Source organism: Schistocerca gregaria, chromosome 2 (assembly GCF_023897955.1).
Source record: "Schistocerca gregaria isolate iqSchGreg1 chromosome 2, iqSchGreg1.2, whole genome shotgun sequence".
Taxonomy (NCBI): domain Eukaryota; kingdom Metazoa; phylum Arthropoda; class Insecta; order Orthoptera; family Acrididae; genus Schistocerca; species Schistocerca gregaria.
The window spans coordinates 748,593,276-748,618,919 of record NC_064921.1 but is presented as its reverse complement, the minus strand read 5'-3'; the positions used below and the strand labels follow the sequence as shown (position 1 = coordinate 748,618,919).

The 25,644-nt window shown below is 46.9% G+C and overlaps 1 protein-coding gene across 5 annotated transcripts in view; it reads left to right on the top strand.

Moving 5' to 3' along the window:
* The window catches only part of LOC126334928 (WAS/WASL-interacting protein family member 3-like), a 258,741-nt gene that overhangs the window by 150,399 nt on the left and 82,698 nt on the right, over positions 1-25,644 (top strand). For 2 of the 5 annotated variants that reach the window (XM_049997659.1, XM_049997661.1), the window contains one exon: positions 8,185-8,480. In XM_049997659.1, the coding sequence (XP_049853616.1) occupies positions 8,185-8,480 (296 nt within the window). Of the gene's footprint in view, positions 1-8,107; positions 8,481-25,644 lie in introns of all 5 variants that reach the window. The other 3 variants (XM_049997657.1, XM_049997656.1, XM_049997658.1) reach the window with 2 other exon arrangements.

Genomic DNA, 25,644 nt, shown 5'->3' with positions numbered 1-25,644 from the left:
AATCGGCGTCCGGTTGTGGCATAAGGCTTCCGCCCGCCGTGGGGAGGACCGCATGTTGACGTATGCGACGAGGTGGGGAGCCTAACAACAGGCGAGGCTGTGCCACCCGCACCCTGCCATTCGGACCGCGGGAAGCGAGGAAACGCCGGAAAACCTGCTCCAGGGTGCACGCCAACATGCGGTGTATGCGCCCGTAAAGAGACAGGAGGGGCCGAAGGGTCGACCTCCATCGGGCCGGGGCACCCGACGGGCGAAGACGACAAATGGTCCGGAGCGGGCAAGAGTTCCATGTCGGAGGACAACAGGTCACGGGAAGCCATCGGCGGCGCGTGATCCAGGGAGGAGCCCGGCGGTTGCAGCGACGCGTCCACTGCGGGTGTCGCCGGCGGGAGAACAGGCGGCGGCGGCGGCGGCGGTGGCGGCGGTGGCGGCGGCGCGTCGCCATGAGGCAAAATGGAAGGCAGCGTCCATAACACCTGGGGCTGAGGCGAGCCAGTAGATGGGCCCCCCGGGGCGCTGAACGGACGGCACCGTCGCTGAAAGCAGACGGCGAGCGGCAGATCCCGTGCGACGACAGAGGCGCAGCTGGTTGAGATGCCGGCGCACCTCACCAGAGGCCCCCAAAACCAGATACGTAGCGCGGCCGAGGCAGCGAAGAATGCGCCCTTCGAGCCAACGCCGTGAACCTCGGTAGTGGCGATAGTAGACAACGTCGCCTGGAGCTGAAGCAGGTGTCTGCCGCTGCACAGGAACCTGATGCGGTGGATGTAGCAAAGACATCAAGGTTCGATGATGACGACCGTGGAGCATCTCAGCCGGCGAACGACCATCTCGGGGCTGAGAGCGATACGAGGACAAAAAGAGCAATAACGCATCCTCCCGAGATTGCGACTCTTTCAACTTCAACATCTGTGACTTTAAAGTCCTGATCAATCGTTCAGCGGCACCGTCTGACTGTGGCGAAAACGGCGCGGACGTCAGATGTTGAATATCATTGGCCTTGCAGAATGACAAAGTCTGCGGACATGAATTGTGGGCCATTGTCGGAAACAATAGTCTGAGGAAGACCTTCAGTGCAAAAGATAGCGGATAACGCTTGGATGGTGGAAGATGACGTCGTGGAAGACATCCGGACAACAAAAGGAAAATTACTGAATGAATCTACCACAACCAACCATCGAGCATTCCAGAATGGACCAGCAAAATCGATGTGTAAGCGTTGCCAAGGGGATGTGGCTTTTGGCCATACAAAGAATTTCCGCGGTGGTGCTGACTGTTGTTCGGCACACACCATGCAAGAAGAGCACATATTCGCTATTGCGGCATCGATTCCGAACCAAGTACAGTGCTGACGAGCAAGTTGTTTCGTTATTACTATACCCCAATGTCCTTGGTGGAGAAGCTGTAAGACAGAGGACTGTAATGAACGTGGCACCACGACCCTGAACTGATCATTATCAGAACGCAACAGCAAAACACCATGTCGTACAAGAAGCCTCTCCTTAAGAGCAAAAAATCGGCGAACCAACGGGTCCCCGATCCGTGACTTTGACAAAGGCCATTGCGTAGCAACAAAACGCAGAACGGGAGCAAGGACAGGGTCGGTAGCTGTGGCTGTAGCTAAACGACGAAAATCAATCGGAAACGATTCGACCACATCATCGGTTTCCGCATCAATGAACATGCAAGCAAGTTCGGAGGAATCGAATGCCCTATCCTCAGCAACAGGCAAGCGGGACAATGCATCGGCGTTTCCGTGAGCAGTGGATCGATACAAGATATCGTAGCGGTGCTGCGAGAGGAAAATAGACCAGCGAATGAATTTCTGCGCTGTACGTGGAGGTACAGGCTTGGTCGGATGAAAAAGCGATGTCAAAGGTTTGTGGTCTGTGATTATGGTAAAGTGACGACCATACAAGAAATCACGAAACTTTGTAACACCAAATACGAGAGCCAATGCTTCTTTCTCGATCTGTGAATAATTTCTTTGCGCAGACGAGAGCAATTTGGACGCAAAGGCAATAGGGCGAACGTGCGATCCATCTTTGTGCGCAAGCACAGCACCGATCCCGAAATCCGATGCATCCACCATCAACAAAACGGGCTTCTGGGGATCGAATGGCGTAAGGCAAGTATTGGAAAGCAACGCCGATGTCAACTGGCGAAAGGCGCGTTCGCATTCCATCGTCCAGACGAACGGAACACCCTTACGGCGTAAGCGATGAAGCGGAGCTGAAATGGAAGAGGCATGCGGCACATATTTATTGTAATACGTAATTTGTCCCAGCACACTCTGTAGCTGCTTCAAAGTCTGCGGCGACGGCAAGTCTTGTATGGCACGAAGGTGCGTGGGACTGGGATGTATGCCTTGGGTATTGAGTACATGTCCCAAATATGGCAAGTCCCTAGCAAAAAAAAACACATTTGTCCTTCCGCAAGCGAAGACCGTTTTGTGTCAAGACCTGAAATAATGTTCTGAGATTGACCAAATGTTGTTCTTCCGTCGTTCCGGAGATCACAATATCGTCCAGATAATTTGCTGCAGTAGGGACCGACGCACAAACAGTTTGTAGATATTGCTGAAACAATGCAGGGGCGGATGCACACCCGAATGGCAGTCGTTTGAATCGATACAAACCAAGATGCGTGTTAACCACCAAAACGCGCTGGGATTCTTCGTCCACCGGTATTTGCAAGTACGCATCTGCTAGGTCCAACTTCGAAAAATATTTACCCGGGCACAGTTTGTCAAAAAGATCTTCCGGGCGGGGTAAAGGAAAAGTTGCAATCACTAGTTGTGGATTCACTGTTGCCTTTAAGTCTACACAAAGTCTCAATTTTCCGGAAGGGTTTAGCAGAATTACTAAGGGTGATGCCCAGAGAGAAGCCTGCACACGTTCAATTACACCTTGTGATTCCAAATCGTGTAATGGTTTTGCGACCTCATCACGCAATGCGTGGGGAACAGTGCGCACTCTGAAAAATTTAGGTTGCGCGTTTACTTTCAGTTCCAAATGCGCTTTATAGTTCTTAGCGCAACCGAGGCCCGGTGCAAAAATGTCTGCAAATTCTTCACATAGACGAGAAACACTGTCGGAAGGCACAGTCTGGTTCACTGATAGGACCTGATTTACTATAGACAAGTTAAACAACTGAAATAAATCGAAACCAAACAAGTTCACTGCAGAAGAAGAACGAAGGACGTAAAATGACACAAGTTTGGTTGGGCCTTTGTATGTTGCAAGAAGGCTGCACTGTCCTAACACAGGGATCTGTTCACCTGAATAACAACTTAATTTATCATTTGCGGCACGCAACGGAGGTGTGCCCAGCAGTTTGTAAGTGTGTCGATTGATCAGTGAAACTGCAGCACCGGTATCGAGCTGGAATGGTATCACTTCACGTTGATGTCCAAGTCCACAAAAAGTTTATTGTCCTGCTGACGACAAGAGCGACTGTCTCGTGCAACGTGAACTGACACTGGTACATAATCACTTACGACTTGACGGGAGTTCCAGCGATGTCGACGCACACTATTTTTGGGACGAACACAGAGAGAGTGGCAGTGGGTGGAGTGGAATGAACTACATGAATTTCCGTGGGCGAAGTTTCGCGAGTCTGACTATCCTTGGTTCGATTCCGATTCCGGCGCGAAGCAAAGGGCCTGGAACGGTTTTGAGCTTCCGATCTGAGCTTTTTCTGGCAAACACTCTGAACATGTCCTTTTTTATTACAATAAAAGCAAATAGCTTGGCGTGACGGGCAATTCTCACGCGAATGTTTAATAGCAGACCGCGGGCATGATTTGATCACTGCATTAGCTTGCCTGCGCGGCACACGTGGCTGAGAGCCTGGCGGCAGCGGCGCGGCCGGGCGCGAGGACTGTTTACTGCACCGTGCAGCTCGCCCGGCGGGCCGGTTAACCTGACACACTGCTGGCGAAGTTTCAAATGATTCCTGAGTAAAGTCAAGTGTGTCCTGCCGATCCAATATGTCCATCACTTGTTGAAGGGAGGGATTTACTAGTTTCAAAATCTGTTCCCTTATACGAACATCAGAAACGTTCTGTGCAATTGCATCACGTACCATAGTATCTGAATAAGGGCGTCCACATTGACACTCAAAAGCACAATCCCTAGCAAGGCCTTGCAAGGTTGCAACCCACTCGCGATTAGTCTGACCTGGCGAACGTTTTGCACGAAAGAAGGTATACCTTTGGCAACTACATTGACTGATTCTTTGAAATATGCATCTAATGCAGACAAAATTTCTTCGTAGGACAGAGTTGCTACGTCGCGTCGGGGAAATAATTTGACTATCACACGGTACGTTTGTACCCTTACGGAGGAAAGGAGGCAAGGCTGCCGCTCGTTATCTTGAATTCTGTAGGCGGCGAGATGGAATCCAACTTGGCGTGACCACTCCGTCCAGCTTTCCAGTGCAGCATCAAAAGATCGAAAAGTGGGTGCAACAGCGTGCTGTGGCTGCGTTAGTGGTGAAGCGGCTGCTGCCGCATCGTTTTGCATCGCACGTTGACCCTGGACGAGCTGTCCAAGGGCATCCAGTAAGGCCTGCTTCTGCTGATTCTATAAGCGATAAAATTCGGACAGTATATCTGGAGATTGTGGCGAAGCCATTACACAAGTAAATCAGGGGTAATTTAGATAAGAACACCTTTACTCTCGTCGCCAATGTTGTGGTTGGCAGGAGAGCCAACCCGTATACCTAAAGGAGGCCGAAGTGCACGCGTCTCAGCTCACGCAGGCTGGCGTGAGGTCTGGAGCATAACAAGGGAATTAGAATTGAGAAAAACGGACGTAGCTGGTGGAATACTTAACTTTAATCCATTAATGGAGAACGTCGCTCTTTATGGTACATGATTCACAATATCAATAGTACGGATACTGGCGCCTTGCTAGGTCGTAGCAAATAACGTAGCTGAAGGCTATGCTAACTATCGTCTCGGCAAATGAGAGCGTAGAAGTCAGTGAACCATCGCTAGCAAAGTCGGCTGTACAACTGGGGCGAGTGCTAGGAAGTCTCTCTAGACGTGCCGTGTGGCGGCGCTCGGTCTGCAATCACTGATAGTGGCGACACGCGGGTCCGACGTATACTACCGGACTGCGGCCGATTTAAAGGCTACCACCTAGCAAGTGTGGTGTCTGGCGGTTGTACCACAGATTCAAACGGTTCAAATGGCTCTAAGCACTATGGGACTTAGCATCTGAGATCATCAGTCCCCTAGACTTAGAATTACCTAAACCTAACTAACCTAAGGACATGACACACATCTATGCCAGAGGCAGGATTCGAATCTGCGACCGTAGCAGCAGCGTGGTTCCAGACAGAAGCGCCTAGAACCGCCCGGACAAAGCGGCCGGCCGTATCCTGGAAAAAAATGAACCGCATGTAGGGGTGGGTGGACATTGTCCCAAGGATAGATGCACACTGGTGCCGATCCATCGTGCCTTCCAGATTGAGGTGATCACCCAGAGAATGGCACGAAAATATTACCCAAACCATAATGCTTTCCGCTGGTTGCAGGGCGTTTGCTTTCAGATGTTTCTACCTTACACGCCAGCGGCCAGCTGTCCGATGGAGCATAAACCGTGATTTATCTGAAAAGGCCATCTGTCACCACTCAGTGGACGTGCAGTTGCGGCACTGTCTAAAAACACCAGCCTTCGTCATCGATGAACAGTAGTCTGCATGGGTACATGAACCAGGTGTCTGCTGCGGCTGCATGGGTACATGAACCAGGTGTCTGCTGCGGAGGCCCATACGTAGCAACGTTCTCTCAGCTATCGTTAACGAGACACTGTTGGTAACCCCTTGGTTTATCTGGGCAGTCAGTTGGTAAACAGTTGCAAGTCTATTCGCCCATACACATTTCCACAACTGTCGTTTACCCCTGTCGTCTGTGGCCCGTGACGCGCCACGGTTACCTCAGCGCCAGTTTTGGATAGTGTCATTTTACCACGAGCAGTATACTTTAACCATGACAGTATGCGAACAGTTTACAAACTTCCCAGTTTCTAAACTGCTTCCACTCTTTGCCCAAACGCCAGCGATTATATCCTTTTGGACATCAGTTAAACCGGTCCGCTTCCGCTGCACGGGAATGATTGCACTGTTGTCCGCATCTCCCCAACACGATGAATACAGGGTGGTCCATTGATCGTGACCGGGCCAAATATCTGACGAAATAAGCGTTAAACGAAAAAACTACAAAGAACGAAACTTGTCTAGCCTGAAGGGGGAAACCAGATGGCGGTATGGTTGGCCCGCTGCCATAGGTCAAACGGATATCAACTGCGTTTTTTTAAATAGGAACCCACATTTTTTTTATTACATATTCGTGTAGTACGTAAAGAAATATGAATATTTTAGTTGAATCACTTTTTTCGCTTTGTGATAGACGGCGCCGTAACAGTCACAAACATATGGCTCACAATTTTAGACGAACAGTTGGTGACAGGTAGATTTTTAAATTAAAATATAGAACGTAGGTACGTTTGAACATTTTATTTCGGTTGTTCCAATGTGATACATGTACTTTTGTGAACTGATCATTTCTGAGAAGGCATGATGTTACAGCGTGATTAGCTGTAAATACCACGTTAATGCAGTATATGCTCAAAATGATGTTCAAAATGGTTCAAATGGCTCTGAGCACTATGGGACTCAACATCTGTGGTCATAAGTCCCCTAGAACTTAGAACTACTTAAACCTAACTAACCTAAGGACATCACACACATCCTTGCCCGAGGCAGGATTCGAACCTGCGACCGCAGCAGTCGCGCGTTTCCTGACTGAGCGCCTAGAACCGCTAGACCACCGCGGCCGGAAAATGATGTCCGTCAACCTCAATGCATTTGGCAATACGTGTAACGACATTCCTCTCAAAAGTGAGTAGTTCGCCTTCCGTAATGTTGGCACATGCATTGACAATGCGCTGACGCTTGTTGTTAGGCGTTGTCGATGGATCACGATAGCAAATATCCTTCAACATTCTCCACAGAAAGAAATTCGGGGACGTCAGGTCCGGTGAACGTGTGGGCCATGGTATGGTGCTTCGACGACCAATCCACCTGTCACGAAATATGCTATTCAATACTGCTTCAACGGCACGCGAGTTATGTACCGGACATCAAGCATGTTGGAAGTACATCGCCATTCTGCCAGGCAGTGAAATATCTTGTAGTAACATCGGTAGGATCGTAGGAAATCAGCATACATTGCACCATTTAGATTGACATCGATAAAATGGGGGCCTATTATCCTTCCTCCCATAATGCCGCACCATACATTAACCCGCCAAGGTCGGTGTTGTTCCACTTGTCGCAGCCATCGTGGGCAATTTGATCACAATAGCCATACATCAACACGATATCTACCTTTTCCGCAATTGGTAAACGGTCCATTTTAACACGGGTGATGTATCAAGAAGCAAATACCGTCCGCACTGGCGGAATGTTACGCGATACGTTTGTGACTATTACAGCGCCATCTATCACAAAGTGAAAAAAGTGGTCCAACTAAAACACTAATATTTCTTTACGTACTACACGAATATGTTAAAAAAGTGGGGCTTCCTATTTAAAAAAAACGCAGTTGATATCCGTTTGACCTATGGCAGCGCCATATAGCGGGCCAACCATAGCGCCATCTGGTTTCCCCTTCAAGATAGACGAGTTTCGTTCTTTGTAGTTTTTTCGTTTGGTGCTTATTTCGTGAGATATTTGGCCCGGTCACTGTCAATGGACCACCCTGTATACTCTCCCTTGCTCGTGCTGTCACCTGCCCTCTGTGAGTGGTTATTGTACATTGACTTCGAACATAGGCAGTGGTCATATTAATGTGACTGGAACATATAGATGCTAACAACTGTTAGTATCTGAACAGTACATTCCGGTGGTTTATGATAGCATTTTTCATGTTGAAACTTCAGAGTGCTGCCTACGTAAAAGCCTTCTGTTAACTTGAACTCGCTTGAAAGCTATAGAATTTTTGAAACCAAGTCACTGCTCATGAAGTGATTTTGACTGTAGTTGGCACTACGCTTACTTTGTTGGCAAATTTCAGAGTTGTATTGCGCGTGCGTAGGAAATGGGGTGCAGCAGTAATGCACGCTGGTGCTTGGGCAGTGAGCCGTCAGCGAGGTGGTGGCGCTGTGTCGCCAGGACCGACGTGGCGGGCGCGCCGCTCTGGTGGCGGCTGCCCGGGGACCCGTGGGAGCCGCCACCCCCGCCGCCCCCAGAGCCTTCGCCCCCGCAGCCCGCGGCACCGCCCGCTGCCGCCGTGCTGCGCCCGCGGCCGCGCCCCGTGCTGGGCTGCCACCGGAACGAAGTGACGCCGTCGCCGTTGCCGACGCCCACGAGGAGCCCGCTGTGCTGGCAGTGGGGATACCGCTGGCCACGCCGCTGGGTACCACAGGCCGAACCGCGCACCCCCATTCCTCCCGCCGGCACCTACTCAGGTATCGAACCTCTGCACCAATTTACTACGTAGCCCCGATAAATATTGTTATGAGGTGGATGTAGTGTGTAGATTCCATCTCGACATTCTGGAGGAACTGTTTCATTACTCATCTCAGTTATAGATAAAAAATATTCGGACACCAGTTACTGGACATTATTATGGGTGTGCCTACTCTTCACTTTTATGACGGTTTGAACTCGGCTGGGGACACTTAACATGCATCTGAAGGTCTGTGGAGGAATGGTAGCCCTTTCTTCCTTCAGAACAGAAACCAGAGAAAATTTTGATAGTATCATACAGCCGTTACGGCGCCTTCCATGACCACCAGCGGCGTACGTCGGCCCCACGTAATGCCACCCCAAAACAGCAGGGAACTTCCACCTTGGTGCGCTCGATGGACATTGTGTCTAAGGCGTTCAGCGTGGCCGTGTTGCCTCCAAACACGTCTCCGGCGATTGTCTGGTTGAAGGCACGTGCGACACTCATCGGTGAAGAGAAAGTGGTGCCAATCCTGAGCGGTACATTCGGCATGTTGTTGGGCCCATCTGCACCCCGCTGCATGGTGTCCTGGTTGCAAAGATGGTCCTCGCCATGGACGTCGGGAGTGAAGTTGCGCATCATGCAGCCTATTGTGCACAGTTTGAGTCGTAACACGACGTTCTGTGGCTGCACGAAGAGTATTATTCAACATGGTGGCGTTGCTGTCAGGGTTCCTCCGAGTCATAATCCGTAGGTAGCGGTCATCCACTGCAGTAATACTGGACTCGCATTCGGGAGGACGACGGTTCAATCCCGCGTTGGGCCATCCGTGATTTCCCTAAACCGCTCCAGGCAAATGCCGGGATGGTTCTTTTGAAAGGGCACGGCCGATTTCCTTCCCCTTCCTTCCCTAATCCGATGAGACCGATGACCTCGCTGTTTGGTCTCTTCCCCCCAAACAATCCAATCCAATCCACTGCAGTAGTAGCCCTTGGGCGGCATGAGCGAGGCATGTCATCGACAGTTCCTGTCTCTCTGTATCTCCTCCATGTTCGAACGACATCGCTTTGGTTCATTCCAAGACGCCTGGACACTTCCGTTGTTGAGAGGTCTTCATGGCACAAAGTATGCGGACGCGTTCGAACCGCGGTATTGACCGTCTAGGCATTGTTTAACAACGGACAACAAGAGCCTTGTACCTCCTTATTATCAACTTTCATTCCCTTAACAAAGAAGAGGAATGCGAGAAAATGTGAAGATTACAAACTCATTAGTCTTACGAGCCATTCTCTGAAAATATTTGTGAAAGTCATCCATGAAAGGCTATGTGAAAAATGTGATAAATTCATAAGTGGGACACAGTTTGGATTTAGGAAAGGTTTATGTACAAGAGAAGCAATAGTCGCACTATAAGTTGTAGTACAAAACTGCTATGATCAGGGTAAAACTGTAGGCCTCTGTTTTATTGACTATGAAAAAGCATTCGATAACGTACAACACCATAAACTCAGGGAAATTCTCAAAAGAATTGATATAGATAAGAAAAAATCCGCTGTATAGAGATTTTATGTTGGAATCATACAGCGCAGGTTAAATTTGATAATGAGGTCACAGATTTGGTTAAGATATGTAGGGGTGTCCGACAATGATGCATACTGTCCCCCCCCCCCCCCCCCTGTTATTTAACTTATACTTTGAGAGTATTTTTCAGGAGGCACTTGATAATGTAGAAAAAGGCAAAAGGTTAACCGAGTGTATATCAACAAGATTGGCTATGCTGATGACACCGTACTGATAGCTGATAATTCAGCTGACCTTCAACAACTCGTCAACATAGTAGGAGATACAGCAGTACTTTAGGCCGGAATATTAACATCAAAAAGATTAATTTTATGATTGTCACACGAGAGTGCGACTCATTCAAAGATGCAAATCTGCAATTTCAAGAGCCTGTAATACGAAGAGTCAAGTTTAAATACCTCGGAGCCTGGCTTTGTGAAGACTGGCGACCAGACTTGGAAATAAAATGTCGCATAGAGAACGCCCGAAACGCCTTCATAAAATTTAAGAATATTCTTACAAGCACAGACTTACACCTAAACCTTAGAGTCCGACTTGTAAAATACTTTCTTCTATATGGCTCTGAAGGATGGACACTAAATACGACAACAATGAAGAAGTTAGAGGCCTTTGAAATGTGGATTTATCGCAGAATTCCTAAAATACCGTGGAGTGCAAGTATAACCAACACCGAAGTACTGGAGCGAATGTACAAGCAGCGAGAAATGTTGACAGTGCTTAAAAGAAGAAAAACTGCATATCTAGTACATATAGTACGGAACACCAAAATAGTTAATAATAGATAGGAAGATTGAAGGAAAAAGAAGACAAGGGCGAAGAAGAACATTCTGATTGGACAATATAAAGCAGTGGAAGGGGTACGAAGTGTAGAGCAGCTATTACATTCTGCAGTTCACAGAAGAAAGATGCAACATGTGGTTGCCAACATCCATTAATGGATAAGAAGCAGAAGAAGAAGATCGGCTGTCGGACTCCCTCCGTCTAATAGGCGCTGCTCATGCATATAGTTGTTTACGTCTTTGGGCAGGTTTAGTGACATCTCTGAACAGTCAAAGGGACTGTGTCTGTGATACAATATCCACAGTCAACGTCTATCTTCAGGAGTTCTGAGAAACGGGGTGATGCAAAGCTTTTTTCTTGATAATACATATAACTTGTGAACGAAGAAAGACGAGATATTTTTAAACATAATCTTATTCCAACTTTATAATCGATTCCACGTTCCGTCTTTTAAATGTGTACTATTACTGCTAGCATCTGCATTTTTCAATGCATTACCATGATGCGGACTGGCCGCAATGACTTGTTAAGTTGGATTCTAGTACTGCCCGACGGCTCACCCGAGCCTCTATGGTAATTTTTAATAAAATTAGTAGATGCCACTTCGATTCGATAATAGGCTAGGGAAATATTAATTTGCCAGATCAGTAGCTTATATGCCTGAATAAATCGAATAGAACCGGATCGTAGCAGATTCCGCGAAGAGTTCACATTGCTGAGGGTTTCATCTCGCAGCACGCTGCTTACCCAGCGGTTGTCGGATTTCCGTAAATTTCACCTGTATCAGGTGGTTAAGGTAAGATCTCAGTCTTCCTCATAGCGTGACATTCCACCATTGAGGCCAAATGCGGTCATTGAAGCTCAAGTAAGTTTTCGGTGAGAGAGAACCAGTGAAGATGACAATTCCTATTTCTAGGAATAAAAACCTAGGTTTGTCAGACCAGGCCCATCTACTGCTGATTGAGCTGTCAAAAGCCCAAGCAACCAGTAAGTGTACTTGCAAAATGTTATGGAAAAAATGGTTCAAATGGCTCTGAGCACTATGGGACTCAACTGCTGTGGTCATTAGTCCCCTAGAACTTAGAACTACTTAAACCTAACTAACCTAAGGACATCACACACATCCATGCTCGAGGCAGGATTCGAACCTGCGACCGTAGCAGTCGCACGGTTCCGGACTGCGCGCCTAAAAATGTTGTGGAGGCGGCGTGCATAAAAAATGTTCAGGTGTGTGTGAAATCTTATGGGACTTAACTGCTAAGGTCATCTGTCCCTAAGCTTATACACTACTTAACCTAAATTATTCTAAGGACAAACACATACCCATGCCCGAGGGAGGACTCGAACCTCCACCGGGACCAGCCGCACAGTCCATGACTGCAGCGGCGTGCATCGCCCTCCTTTGCTATTGTTCTATTGATCTAAACTGAACATAGTCGCTTATTCATATTTTAATAATTACATCGCTGATCTCCTTTTATCAGGAACGAATGCCGCGCCCACTAACAACCGATTAATGTATACGAATAAACAGTCCTTAAGTGCTCTTCGAAAATAGGTTGAAAACACGAAATAAATTTTTGTTACTTTGTCTTGCATTTACTGACAACAATCATTCTAAACTACCTACATGAAAGTGAAACGTTTATAGAAACAAAGGGAAATACTACCGCTCTCATATCGAACACACTTAAGCGCGGAGTGACGAGGAAAATGATGGCAGTGACAGCTAAAAATTCGGATGCTATGATGCCAGTGCACGTTGGTTATGAGTCATCGGTTAACATAACCTGCAGGCGGGAAGGCTTTACACACAATATTTTTAGCGCAACGCAATCTGACTTTCAAAAATCCGTACAAAAGAATGGCCCTGACTAACATTAACCTATACCTTTCACAAATCACTTACCTCACAAAAATCTTCGTTACTCAAGATACTGCAATACAGCGAGCGCCACTACTGCCAGCTAAATAAAAGATTCAAACTACGGCAGGCACTAACTACTGATAGGCATAGTTAGCGAATGAAAGATTTTAATAGAGAACAAACAATGTATTTACCTTAATAGTCATAATATATATATCAGTTCATGACATCCATTCTTACAAATTTCAAAACTCTGCCATCTCTCTCCCCACATCCACCACTGCTGGCGGATCACCTCCAACTGCGCAACGCTACGCGCTGTTAACATTCAGCTGCCCAACACTACAATGGCAGACAACAATGCAAACTAGCCACAGACCGCGCACAGCACAGCCAGTGATTTTTCATACAGAGCGCTACGTGGCGTTACCGATAAAAAAAACCTAAACAGCCTACTTACAATACTAAGGCCTATAATCAAAAATGGCTCTGAGCACTATTGGACTTAACATCTATGGTCATCAGTCCCCTAGAACTCAGAACTACTTAAACTTAACTAACCTAAGGACAGCACACAACACTCAGTCATCACGAGGCAGACAAAACCCCTGACCCCGCCGGGAGTCGAACCTGGGAACTCGGGCGCGGGAAGCGAGAACGCTACCGCACGACCACGAGCTGCGGACAGGTCTATAATCACTTACCGGTGTAATAAATGTAAGCTTGCAAGTCAGTGCAACCAAAAGATAGGCCTACGACCATTTACATCACATATTTTGATACACGCAAACACACTCGTCAAAATCTGTAGGGCACTTCCCGTTGCTCTAGAATTATGAAATTTGGCAAGTAGAAAGGAGTCATAATACAAATAAAGAGAAAAATCTGAATTTGATAATTTGTAATTTCATCGCATGAAAAAATATCTCTTTTGTTATTTGTTATCGTACTGCAAACATGAAATGAAAACATTCTCGAAAGTCTTAGAATCCCTGGGACCGATATCTTGCCTGTATCAATGTCGATAACAGCAAAAAATCGTCAGGATCTTCGATTCTCGGAATGGATGAACTGCCTGTATACATAACTAATTTTGTACGGAACCCTCAGTGCGCGAGTCCTACTTGCATCTGGCAATTTTTTTCTGTTTTTTCCGTTTTCCATTTTTCGTTCTTCCTTTTCAGTTTTCATCTGACAAGAAACCATTTATCCGACATGATGCATTGTTCGAATTTACAGTATCACCGGTGAATACAGCACAAGTCAGATTACCAGAGGACCTTTGCCACGCTTGAAATTTCACTAACATAACTAAGAAAAAAAGTAAAGTCTGTGTCCCAACCCCGTTATAGGGCTATAGGCCTAACTGCGTTAAGAGAGCAGCCTTTCTTTGTCACGGCACTAGGAGTGAGAGGGGGAGGGACCCATCACCTCAGCTTCCTTTTACCCCTGGGAAATATCCCCGGTACTCATGCTGAGCGGACACGCGGCTTTCCTGGAGGACTGGAACGGAGAAAAATCCCTACCCCTATCGGAGGTTGAAGGCGACACCTCCAGGGCCGGAGTCTAGTAATGCTCTATCCGCTAGACTACCATGGCCGCAATGTTAAAATAGCCAAAATATTAATTTTGTTTAGGCACTAAGCAATAACTTAACATAAACAAATGCAATGATAATAAAGTGACTATTTTCTTAAAGAAATCCATTATGCTAGTTGAAAATGTTGAGCCAGTCATATACGCTCTGTGTTTGATGTTTTTAATGCGCTCACCTATTGTAACAGTTTAACTCTGACTTATTTTACTCCTTACACAGACTTCGTCTCAAAATCGTTAGAGATAAATATGTTAATCGACGTATTGCAGTGTATACAAGAGTGTTAGCACTTTCCTTTTTCATATAAAAAAGTGACAATTCCATTGGTCTACAACTTCATACTGGTATGTAACACCAGAATGGCGCTACTGAAAGGCGCCTCGATTTCGTAACCGTAGACATTCAAGTTAGTCGCTGACTTTATTAAAATATCCGTAACTCCGATACCTATTTATTTTCGTGAGTCAATACAAAATCGTTTCTGTATGAGAACGACTTGCGAAAGCAGCTGACGTACAGTCTAACAAAGTAATAATTTGTCCGCTTTTCATATTCGTTCAGGGTGTTCCAAGTAATAAGCCAAAAAATTTCACCAAGGGCGTTTTTTTCGTGTTCACATGTCAGAAAAAAGGCTTAAAGTCACTCAGTATGTGCGGTATCTAACGTTGTTTACGTGTGTTATCGTGTTTACAGTCTATGTCCTTGACGCCGAGTAGAAGTAAGGATATCCTTCCTTTCCTCATTTTCAAGTTTTTCACAGGCCGTTATTTCCACAAGATTCAAGCGGGTTTTTTCCCAAGAGTGTTAACTGTGTGAGTTATCCAGAATATAAATATTGCTAACCAAGTGAGTACTTTTACAAACAGGTTTCGTAAATAAATCTTTGCCATAAATTAAACATAACGATGTGCATCAGAAGGTACTTTTAGTTGTACAAAACAACATGACTGCACATGTGACAAGACCATTTGTGTGTGTGTATTTTTTTATTTTTATTTTTAATATAATCTCTGCTGGTGCTGAAATTTCTAAATGGCATTTCCATTGTCCTCCAGCCTCTAATATGAAAAGTAAAAGTCCATCTATTCGATCATCTTGAAACGTCAACATTATATTCCCGTATTTTTTCTTTGCTACCAAAGAGTCCGAAAATTGTTGTTCTTGTGAACTGAACGCACATGATTGGAAACCATGTTTGTACTGACACAGTTGGCACGTGTGGTGAAAGGAGTGGAAAGGTAAACAGTTCCTTGTAATCCGACCTTGTACAGTCGCACTTAATCACCGACACAAGAGTATGCTTTTAATAATGTTGACAAAACCACCACATAAGAATGATTGTAACTAAACAAAAAGCAGGAAAGTAATAGAACTGAAATCATCGCGGTACGTAAAGCCGTTTGATAAAATAAAACGTATCCACATTTGCTTTGGCGAACTATGTGAACATCTGGAAAACGAGATACCAAAGCTAAAGAAGCTACTGCTTCTTTTTAATGGATAATCGTGCAGGTGGGATTCGGCCATAGGTGCGTCGAATTTTTCCGATGTATTCAAGTCCACATAGGTCACCCTTTGCGAATCCGGTTCATATTCTTTTCATTACAAATATTCCGCCATGAAAGGGAGCTGTTCCAGATTTCCAATTACTTGGTTTAAATCCCGTAACCCCCGCCCCAGTGTGTGGTGAAGTGAGAGGCTGTGGCATTACTGATGATGACACTTCTATCGGGTATACAGGTTAATAACGCAGACGCCTTACTGGTCTTAGAGGGGAGCGGACTGAGTACTAGCACTCTGTTTCACCTTCAACACAATGTTTTTATGCCTTTATTATGTTGTTTTCCCTGGCTAAATTAGGTACTTCAGCCCCTCTTCGACATCCAAGAGCATTCATCACAGGGCATGGATACACTCTTGACCCTTTATGCAGGTTAAAGATTAGGATCTCTAATGTTGAGTTATATTTCTCAAATAGCCAAGAAAATGATTCACGACATTTGAATTTGATAAATAACTACAGACGCTGTCCTTTCCTTCCTTTTGTTACCTCTGCGAATATTTATGCACCTGATGGTCGTCCTGTATAAAGTACTTGTAACAAGTTTCTTTCCTTCATCTGCCGCATGCCATAGGCATAGAGTAGTGTTGTAGTAGATGCATCTCTACCACGAATACCTAAAACATACAATTTTTCAACAAATTACGTGTTCCCCACAGTAGACACTATTGGCTAACAGGTCGTTTTATATTACATATTAAAATACCTGAAGTTCCGTTGAAAGTGAAAGTTAAGTTAGCTGGTCTTTATCTTCAGTACATGCATTCTTCATTGCCAGTACATTAATTTGTGAGCCATGTGGTTACATAACTTAACGATTTTGATAGTCATGAGTAGTTCTACACGATGTCCACAGTTAGTACCATCAGAGTCTATCCCATTCGTTTTATTGTGTTACACGATTAAAATTGCCTTTAAGATACTACTTGAGTTATATTCTTGGTGAGGACTGTTTCATGCCTTATCGTTGCCGTCCTAGGCATAGTCTTTTTCTTTGTGCTTCGTCTTCCGCTTCAACAGACAGGTTGATTTTCCGACGTTAAACATTATAAAGCACTCTTCACTTAAAACTTCCGGGCTGATAGGCCTTGGTCGAAGTATAAAACTCTCCCCTAACGTTTCGTCTCCGACTGCGGGAAACACCCTCGGAGGTACAGCGGCGAACTGCGAAGAGAACTCGAGGAAGCGCTGATTATATAGGCAGTACAGAGGGCGCTACTGTCGATCACGTGGCGTCTCTTTTTTTTTCTTTATTGTAATTTTAATCACCTCAATACAAGGTGGGCTGGCAGCAGCATATTACCCTGCTCTTCAGCCTCGAGTGGTACAATAACATAACATATAGGTGTCACAGACAATACAATAAAAACGGCGGGCAAAAAATGTAGATACAAAAAAACAGTAAACATGAAGCCCTTCACGCTGGATGAGAAAAACACTACCACTTGGTGACACAGCGCACATAACACGGATGACTGGGACGGCACACGTGAACGGTGGTGGCGTGACGGCGAAAGGACACTGAACACAAAACGAAGGCACACACATGAGACACTGATGGCGATGATCTCCGGCGCGCGAATGTTCACTGAGCGTTTGCGAGTCCGGGGACCTGCCAAGGGAGGGGGAGGAGGAAGGGGAGTGGGACAGGGAGAGGGGAGGGCAGATGCCATGGGCAAGGGAGACAGGAGGAGGGGAGGAAAAAGGGGGGAGCCCGGAGAACAGGGGTGGAGGAAGGGGACGAGGGAAAAGGAAAGAGAAGGGAGAGAGGGTGCCAAGAGGAGAGGCCACAGGAAGTGGGGGCGGGTAGGATCAAAGTTGATAGGAGGGGTAGATGGAGGGGAGGAGGACATCATCAGGGAGGGGGAGCTGCCGGAAGCCACCTTGGGAGAGGGTAAGGAGGGTGGAGAGATGGAGACGGGGTGGGACGTAGGAATACAGGCGCGGCAGCAGGCGGGTTCGGGAGAGGATGGGCGAGACAAGCGGGTGAGGAGGGTCGAGTTTGCGAGAGGTGTACAGGTCCGTATCCTTTCAAGGAAAAGGAGGAGGTGGGGGAAAGGAATGAGATCGTACAGGATCCGCATGGGGGAGGGGAGACGGATGCGATAGGTGAGGAGGAGAGCATGGCGTTCAAGGATTTGAAGGGATTTATAAAAGGTAGGGGGGCGGAGATCCAGGCCGGATGGGTGTAGCAGAGGATAGGTCAGATGAGGGATTTATAGGTGTGGAGGATGGTGGAGGGGTCCAGACCCCACGCACGGCCTGAAAGGAGCTTGAGGAGGCAGAGTCGGGAGTGTGCCTTGGTTTGGATTGTCCGGAGATGGGGGGTCCAGGAGAGGCGACAGTCGAGGGTGACGCCAAGGTACATGAGGGTGGGGGTGAGGGCGATAGGACGGCCATAGACGGTGAGATAGAAATCAAGGAGGCGGAAGGAAGGGGTGGTTTTGCCTACAATGATCGACTGGGTTTTGGAGGGATTGACCTTGAGCAACCACTGGTTGCACCAAGCAGTGAACCGGTCAAGATGGGATTGGAGAGGGTGTTGGGAGCGCTGCAGGGTGGGGGCAAGGGCAAGGAAGGCGGTGTCATCGGCAAACTGGAGAAGGTGGACAGGGGGTGACGGCGGCGGCATGTCCGCCGTATACAAAAGGTACAGAAGAGGGGAGAGGACGGAGCCTTGGGGCACACTGGCGGAGGGAAAAAAGGTGTAGGAATCAGTGTTATGGATGGTGACGTAGGAAGGACGGCGGGAGAGAAAGGAGCCAATCAGACGGACGTAATTAATGGGAAGGGCGAAGGTTTGGGGCTTGAAGAGGAGACCGGAATGCCATACGCGGTCATAAGTACGTTCGAGGTCCAGGGAGAGGAAGATTGCAGAGCGACGGGAATAAAGCTGTTTAGAAAGGAGATGAGTGAGGTGAAGGAGAAGGTCGTCGGAAGAGAAGGACGGCCGAAAGCCACACTGGGTGATGGGAAGGAGGCGGTGCTGGCGGAGATGCTGGTGGATGCGGCGGGTGAGGATAGATTCCAGGACCTTGCTGAAGACCGAGGTAAGGCTGATGGGATGGTAGGAAGAGATGGCAGACGGCGGTTTGCCAGGTTTAAGGAACATCAGGATACGGGAGGTTTTCCACAGGTCGGGGTAGTAACCGGTGGACAGGACTACATTGTAGAGCCTGGCCAAGGTGGAGAGGAAAGAGGCAGGAGCTTCGCGAAGGTGACGATAGGTGACACGATCGTGACCAGGAGCGGTGTTGCGTTTCGTGCGGAGTGTAGCGATGAGATCCTGTGTAGTGATTGGGGCATTGAGTTCCGTGTGTGTAATGTTGTCCAAGTACTGGAAACCAGGTGCGAGGGGAGGGATAGCGGTGTCAGTTCGATCGCGGAAATCCGGGAAGAGCGAGTAATCGAACTGGGGATCATCGGGGATGGAAAAGACATCAGACAGGTAGGAGGCAAAGTGATTGGCCTTACTAAGGGTGTCAGGGAAGGGGTGATTATTATGGAGAAGAGGATAGTAGGGGGAGGGTTTAGTTCCGGTAAGGCGACGGAAGGCGTACCAGAACTTGGATGAGTTGATATGGAGGGTAGCATTTAAACAGGTGCATGTCTGTCGCCAGTCCCGGCGTTTCTTGGCCGCAAGGAAATTACGAATGTGTCGTTGGAGTTGCTGGTGGCGTCGTAGTGTGTCCGGGTCACGCGTGTGGAGGAAGGCACGGTAGAGACGGGGGATTCACGGAGGAGGAGGACGACCTGTGGGGGTAAGGTAGGACGGTGGGGGTGGATAGCGACAGTAGGGACGTGGGCCTCCACGGCCTCAGACAAGGTCTGCTGGAGAAAGGTGGCGGCACGGGTTACATCGGCAAGGCGACGGAAGGTGAAGGGGTGGCTATCGACCTGGTTGGAGAGGGTATCCCGGTAGGCATTCCAGTTGGCACGGAAATAGTTATGGACATACCTAGGGGGAGGGTCATGATGAGGGTGGGGGCGGGGGCGACGACCGTCTGAAACGGTGAGGAGAACAGGGAGATGGTCGCTACCAATAGGGTCCAGGACATCCACCGTTATGCGGCCAAGGAGGTTGGCTGAGGAAAGGAGGACAACATCAGGAGTGGAGTTGGATTCGGGACAGATGTGCTGGGGGATGGGGATGAGGTCGCCTTGAAGGGAGGAGAGGAACCGATGCCACCGCCGTAGCTGGGCGGCGGAACGACTGTGGATGTTCGTGGCGTCGTCTATGAGATTGTCTCTGGTAATGCCAACATTCTCGATTGAAAGTTATCGATCGTCACGCTTGCGGTGCAACGCTGACATCCAAATGTTATCCAGTTTAACACCTTCGTCATTCTTGTTAAAATTATTACGGTGTTTATCGATCACGATAGCCTCTCTATACATGCGTGCATAATAATGCGAGGTTTTTGATATGACGCTCGTCTCGGTGACTTTTATTTCATGATCACATTCCTGGCAAACATGTGAACACTCGTCTTGTTGAACATAAGAGGAATTGCCGCCTGGGTCACACGAATAAATCGGCCGTAGCGGAACATGTTTACCAGGAAGGTGATCATGAAATAAAATTCAGCGAGACGCGCGTTATATCAAAACCGTCGCATTATTATGCACGCATGCATAGAGAGGCTATCGAGATTGATAAACACCGTAATAACATTAACAGGAAAGACGAATGCGTTAAACTGGATAAAATTTGGATGTCAGCGTTCTACCGCAAGCGTGACTTTCAATCGAGAATGTTGGCATTACCAAAGACAATCTCATATTCAACGCCACGTGATCGACTGTGGCGCCCTCTGTACTGCCTATATAATCAGCGCTCCCTCGAGTTCTCTTCGCAGTTCGCCGCAGTACCTCTGAGGATGTCTCCCGCAGTCGGAGACGAATCGTCAGGGGAGAGTTTTATATTTCGACCACGGCCTATCGGCCCGGAAGTTTTAAGTGAAGACAATACCGGCCGTGAAAGCCTATATTGTATGATTATAAAACACTGTTCTTTTAGCTAGTGGAAATAGCTGAATTATTATTCTCGACAGCGCGACCGTTGAATTGTTACTCGCAGCCATCCAATGATCGTCGTGATCTGACGTAATCCCAACAGTACCGAAGGCAGCAGTCTAGCGCCGACCTATCTCTTTGAGCATGTTCTGCTGAAGAACTGGCAGTGTTAGTTTAATTTAACACAGTGACCCATAGTGTGTCAAATGCTGTCTGTTGTCTGAACTTCAATGGGCTTATGGCAAATTCTGGCGTACTGCACTTAAACCGAACTTTCGTGTCGGAGAAAAGAACTTCATGCGGGCTTGGTCCCGAAGCAATGCTGCTGTCGATTTATCCGTATTGCCCAGAGAGTGGCTTGCCTTCCTATGGCCGGGGATCGATATTCACTTTGGTGATAACTAAGTACAACTTGGCCCCATGTACAGGGGAACTGGTTTAGCCGTGGCAAGTATAAAGCAGTATTAAGATATTTAGATGTATTTATTGGCGATTAGTATACTGTGTCAGTATTGAGCTTTCTTAGCACTTTGCTCATTCATCAAATGATTGTTTTAATTAATGAGAGAAAAGCTTTGCTTTTAACTGGTCGTTTATATTCCACATGTTTCAGCTCTTCTAGGAGGTGCTGGGTGCTGTTCTATTTATTTTGTTCACAGAGTAGCCATTTATTCCGAAAGCGGTTATCAAGTGATTCAGTCCTTCCTTCTGGTGCAGTGGCTCACGTATTCTTTTCGTCCTGCCCACAATGCCTTAATTAATACCCTCTTCTGTCTGGGTTGGTTCAAATGGTTCTGAGCACTATGTGACTTAACTTCTAAGGCCATCAGTCCCCTAGAACTTAGGACTATTTAAACCAAACTAACCTAAGGACATTACACACATCCATGCCCGACGCAGGATTCGAACCTGCGACCGAAGCGGTCACGCGGTTCCGACTGTAGCGCCTAGAACCGCACGGCCACCCTGGCCGGCTCTGGGTTGGTGATCAGATATTTTGTGAAGGTGTGTACCTGTGTGAGTGGGCTTTAAACTTCGTGCCTCAAGTTCGGTCAATTCTACTGATTATATGCATATCTAAAAATGAAAGTAACCCACTTCAAAAATGGACACAAACACTCTCTAGACCGAAAGAAACATTTATTTTGATGGTAATCGGTCCGATCAGTTTTTGACCATCATGCATGTGGTGCAAAAAAATATAGAAATTCAGAGAGGTTATTTCCTTCATGAGGTCATACACTGATGAGACAAAAAATTATGACCGTTGCCGCCAGTGAGATTGAATGCCACATCGTGGCCTTACAGGCACTTGAAACTTCCTGGCAGATTAAAACTGTGTGCCCGACCGAGACTCGAACTCGTGACCTTTGCCTTTCGCGGGCAAGTGCTCTACCATCTGAGCTACCGATGCACGACTCACGCCCGGTACTCACAGCTTTACTTCTGCCAGTATATCGTCTCCTACCTTCCAAACTTTACAGAAGCTCTTCTGCGAACTCTTACGGGCACTTGATACAGTAAGAAATTATGCAAGCAGAACAGAGACGAAGAATCGTTTTAGCAACAATAAGGGCTGCAAATAGGAAAGTTCTCTGACATAAGTAACTTCGACAAAGGGCAGATCGAACGGCTCGGCTCCTGGGAGCGAGCAGTTGGAAACGGTTAAACCAAGAGTGGGCGACAAGGTGTCGGACGTTCACACCTCATCAGAGACCTTGGAGGTCAACGCTTGTCCGCTCTGTAGAAGAGAATAGGAGGGGATTTGTGTCTAATACGGTGCAGACACAAGTGTTTCCGGGCAAGCCGTTCAGCGCATATTTTTGATCTTGGCGTTCTCCAGCAGACGAGCCCTAACGTTCCCATGCTGACCCAATGACGTCGTCAATTACTATTGCAGTGGACACACATATCGAGATTGGACCGTGGATCAATAGAATTGTGTCTCTTGGTCAGATGAATCACATTTTATACTACACCTATTCGATGGATATATCTGTATACACTGTCGTCAGGCGATAGACCGCTCGAAACATGCACTGCGCTACCGACGCGGGCTGGTGGAGCTGTATTGTGCTGTGTGGGGCTTTCATGGTACCTATCATAGTAATGGAAGACTCAATCGAATTATTCGATGAAATGGGGACACGTGCAACATAGTGAGCAAAAGAGCAATTTTAGAACGATTAGGATTAAAATTTTAGTTCCTTACTAATCCAAGTTGTTTTAGAAATGTATTTGCCTATCTCGTTACTATACCTTATTGCTTTACTTATCCTATTGACCTTCCTATTCCAATTTCGATAAGGAGAAAAATACACATGGAAAAAGTTGCAGAATATATGTGGAAATCGAACATAGGCCCCCTCTTCCCCAACCAGTTGCCTTGGTCATTTGGTTAGCGCCGCTTTCGCTTTCACTTCACGCTGTTAACCTTATCGGTGTATTAGTGGGCGTCGTAAAACTTTCTTTTCTTGATTTCTCGGGAAATATGCCTTTTGCTGACCATATATATATATTCACAAAATGCTCAAATTTCAATAATCATCGATCCAGTCAGTTTCGAGTCGATTGCAGGCGCCAGGAATTTCAGGAGTGTTTTTATCAAAAAAGGAGAATAGTGGACCAAAATATCTTAACTATTCTTCCTATTAGGTAGTACACAAGCGGACTGCCGACGATGAGTCAAATCGGTTGACTATGTTGGAGATCTTACCCTTGTAAATGGATTACAGCCACGCCATCAATTTACTCATGTGTTACATTACATTAATAATTGTTCCATAGATCATGAATACGACATTTCGTAATGATGTGGAACAAATGAGCTTAATATAAGTTTCTTTTACACAATATAATTTTGTTCCTACTTCATATCCAAAACTTCATTTTTTTCAATTACAGCGTCAAATCTAAACATTAGTCTGTTGAGTCGGAGGAATTATCACTCATAAATTCTTTTGATTTGTTTTTAAATGCTGATTAGCTATCTGTCAAACTTTTAATGCTCTTTCATAGATGACCAAAGATTTTTGTGGCAGCATAATTAACCCCTCACTGCATAAAAGTTAGATTTGACCCAGAATAGTAAAGATCATCCTTTCTTATATTAACTATGCACCTTGTTATTATTTTTGAATTGGTATGGGGCATTAATAACAAATTTCGTAAATGAATATACACTATGTGATCAAAAGTATCCGCACTTCCCCAAAAACATATGTTTTTCATATTAGGTGCATTGTACTGCCACCTACTGCCAGATGCTCCATATCAGCGACTAGACTAGACTAGAGCCTCCCGTCGGGTAGACCGTTTGCCTGGTGCAAGTCTTTCGATTTGACGCCACTTCGGCGACTTGCGCGTCGATGGGGATGAAATGATGGTGATTAGGACGACACAATACCAAGTCCCTGAACAAAGAATAACTCCGACCCAGCCAGAAAGAGAACCCCGCCCCCCTTAGTACTGACATTCTGTCGCGCTGACCACTCAGCTACCGGGGGCGGACAGCGACCTCAGTAGTCATTAGACATCGTGAGAGATCAGAATGGGGTGCTCCGTGGAACTCACGGACTTCGAACGTGGTCAGGTCATTGGGTGTCACTTGTGTCATACGGTCGTACGCGAGATTTCCACACTCCTAAACATCCCTAGGTCCACTGTTTCCGATGTGATAGTGAAGTGGAAACGTGAAGGGACACGTACAGCACAAAAGCGTACAGGCCGACCTCGTTTGTTGACTGACAGAGACCACCGACAGTTAAAGAGAGTCGTAATGTGTAATAGGCAGGCGTCTATCCAGACCATTTTTCAGGAATTCCAAACTGCATCAGGGTCCATAGCAAGTACTATGACAGTTGGGCGGGAGGTGAGGAAATTTGGATTTCATGGTCGAGCGGCTGCTCATTAGCCGCACATCCCATCGGTAAATGCCAGACGACGCCTCGCTTGGTGTAAGGAGCGTAAACATTGGACGATTGAACAGTGGAAAAACGTTGTGTGGAGTGACGAATAACGGTACGCAACGTGGCGATCCTATGGCAGGGTGTGGGTATAGCGAATTCCCAGTGAACGTCATCTGTCAGCGTGTGTATTGCCAACAGTAAAATTCGGAGGCGGTGGTGTTATTGCGTGGTCATGTTTTTCATGGAGGAGGATTGCACCCGTTGTTGTTTTGTTTCGCACTATCATAGCACAGGCCTACAATGATGTTTTAAGCACCTTCTTGCTTCCCATTGTTGAAGAACAATTCGGGGATGGCGATTGCATCTTTCAACACGATTGAGCACCTGTTCATAATGCATGGCCTATGGCCTAGTGGTTACACGACAATAATATCCCTTAATGGACTGACCTGCACAGAGTCCTGACCTGAATCCTATAGAACACCTTTGGGATGTTTTGGAACGCCGACTTCGTACCAGACCTCACCGACCGACGTCAATACCTCTCCTCAGTGCAGCACTCCGTGAAGAAGGGCTGCTATTCCCCAAAAAACCTCCCAGCACCTGATCGAACGTATGCCTGCGAGCGTGGAAGCTGTCGTCAAGGCTAAGGGTGGGCCAATACCATATTGAATTCCAGCATTACCGATGGAAGGCGCCACAAACTTGTAAGTCATTTTCAGCCAGGTGTCCGGATACTTTTGATCACATAGTATATGTATTGCGAAGGTACTGTGAATATCCCGAGTTCCTTAAATAAATGCCTGCAAGGTGATTACTCGCCTTTTTGCAGTGAATACTTTTCTCTAAATGATGAGTTACCCCCAAAATATG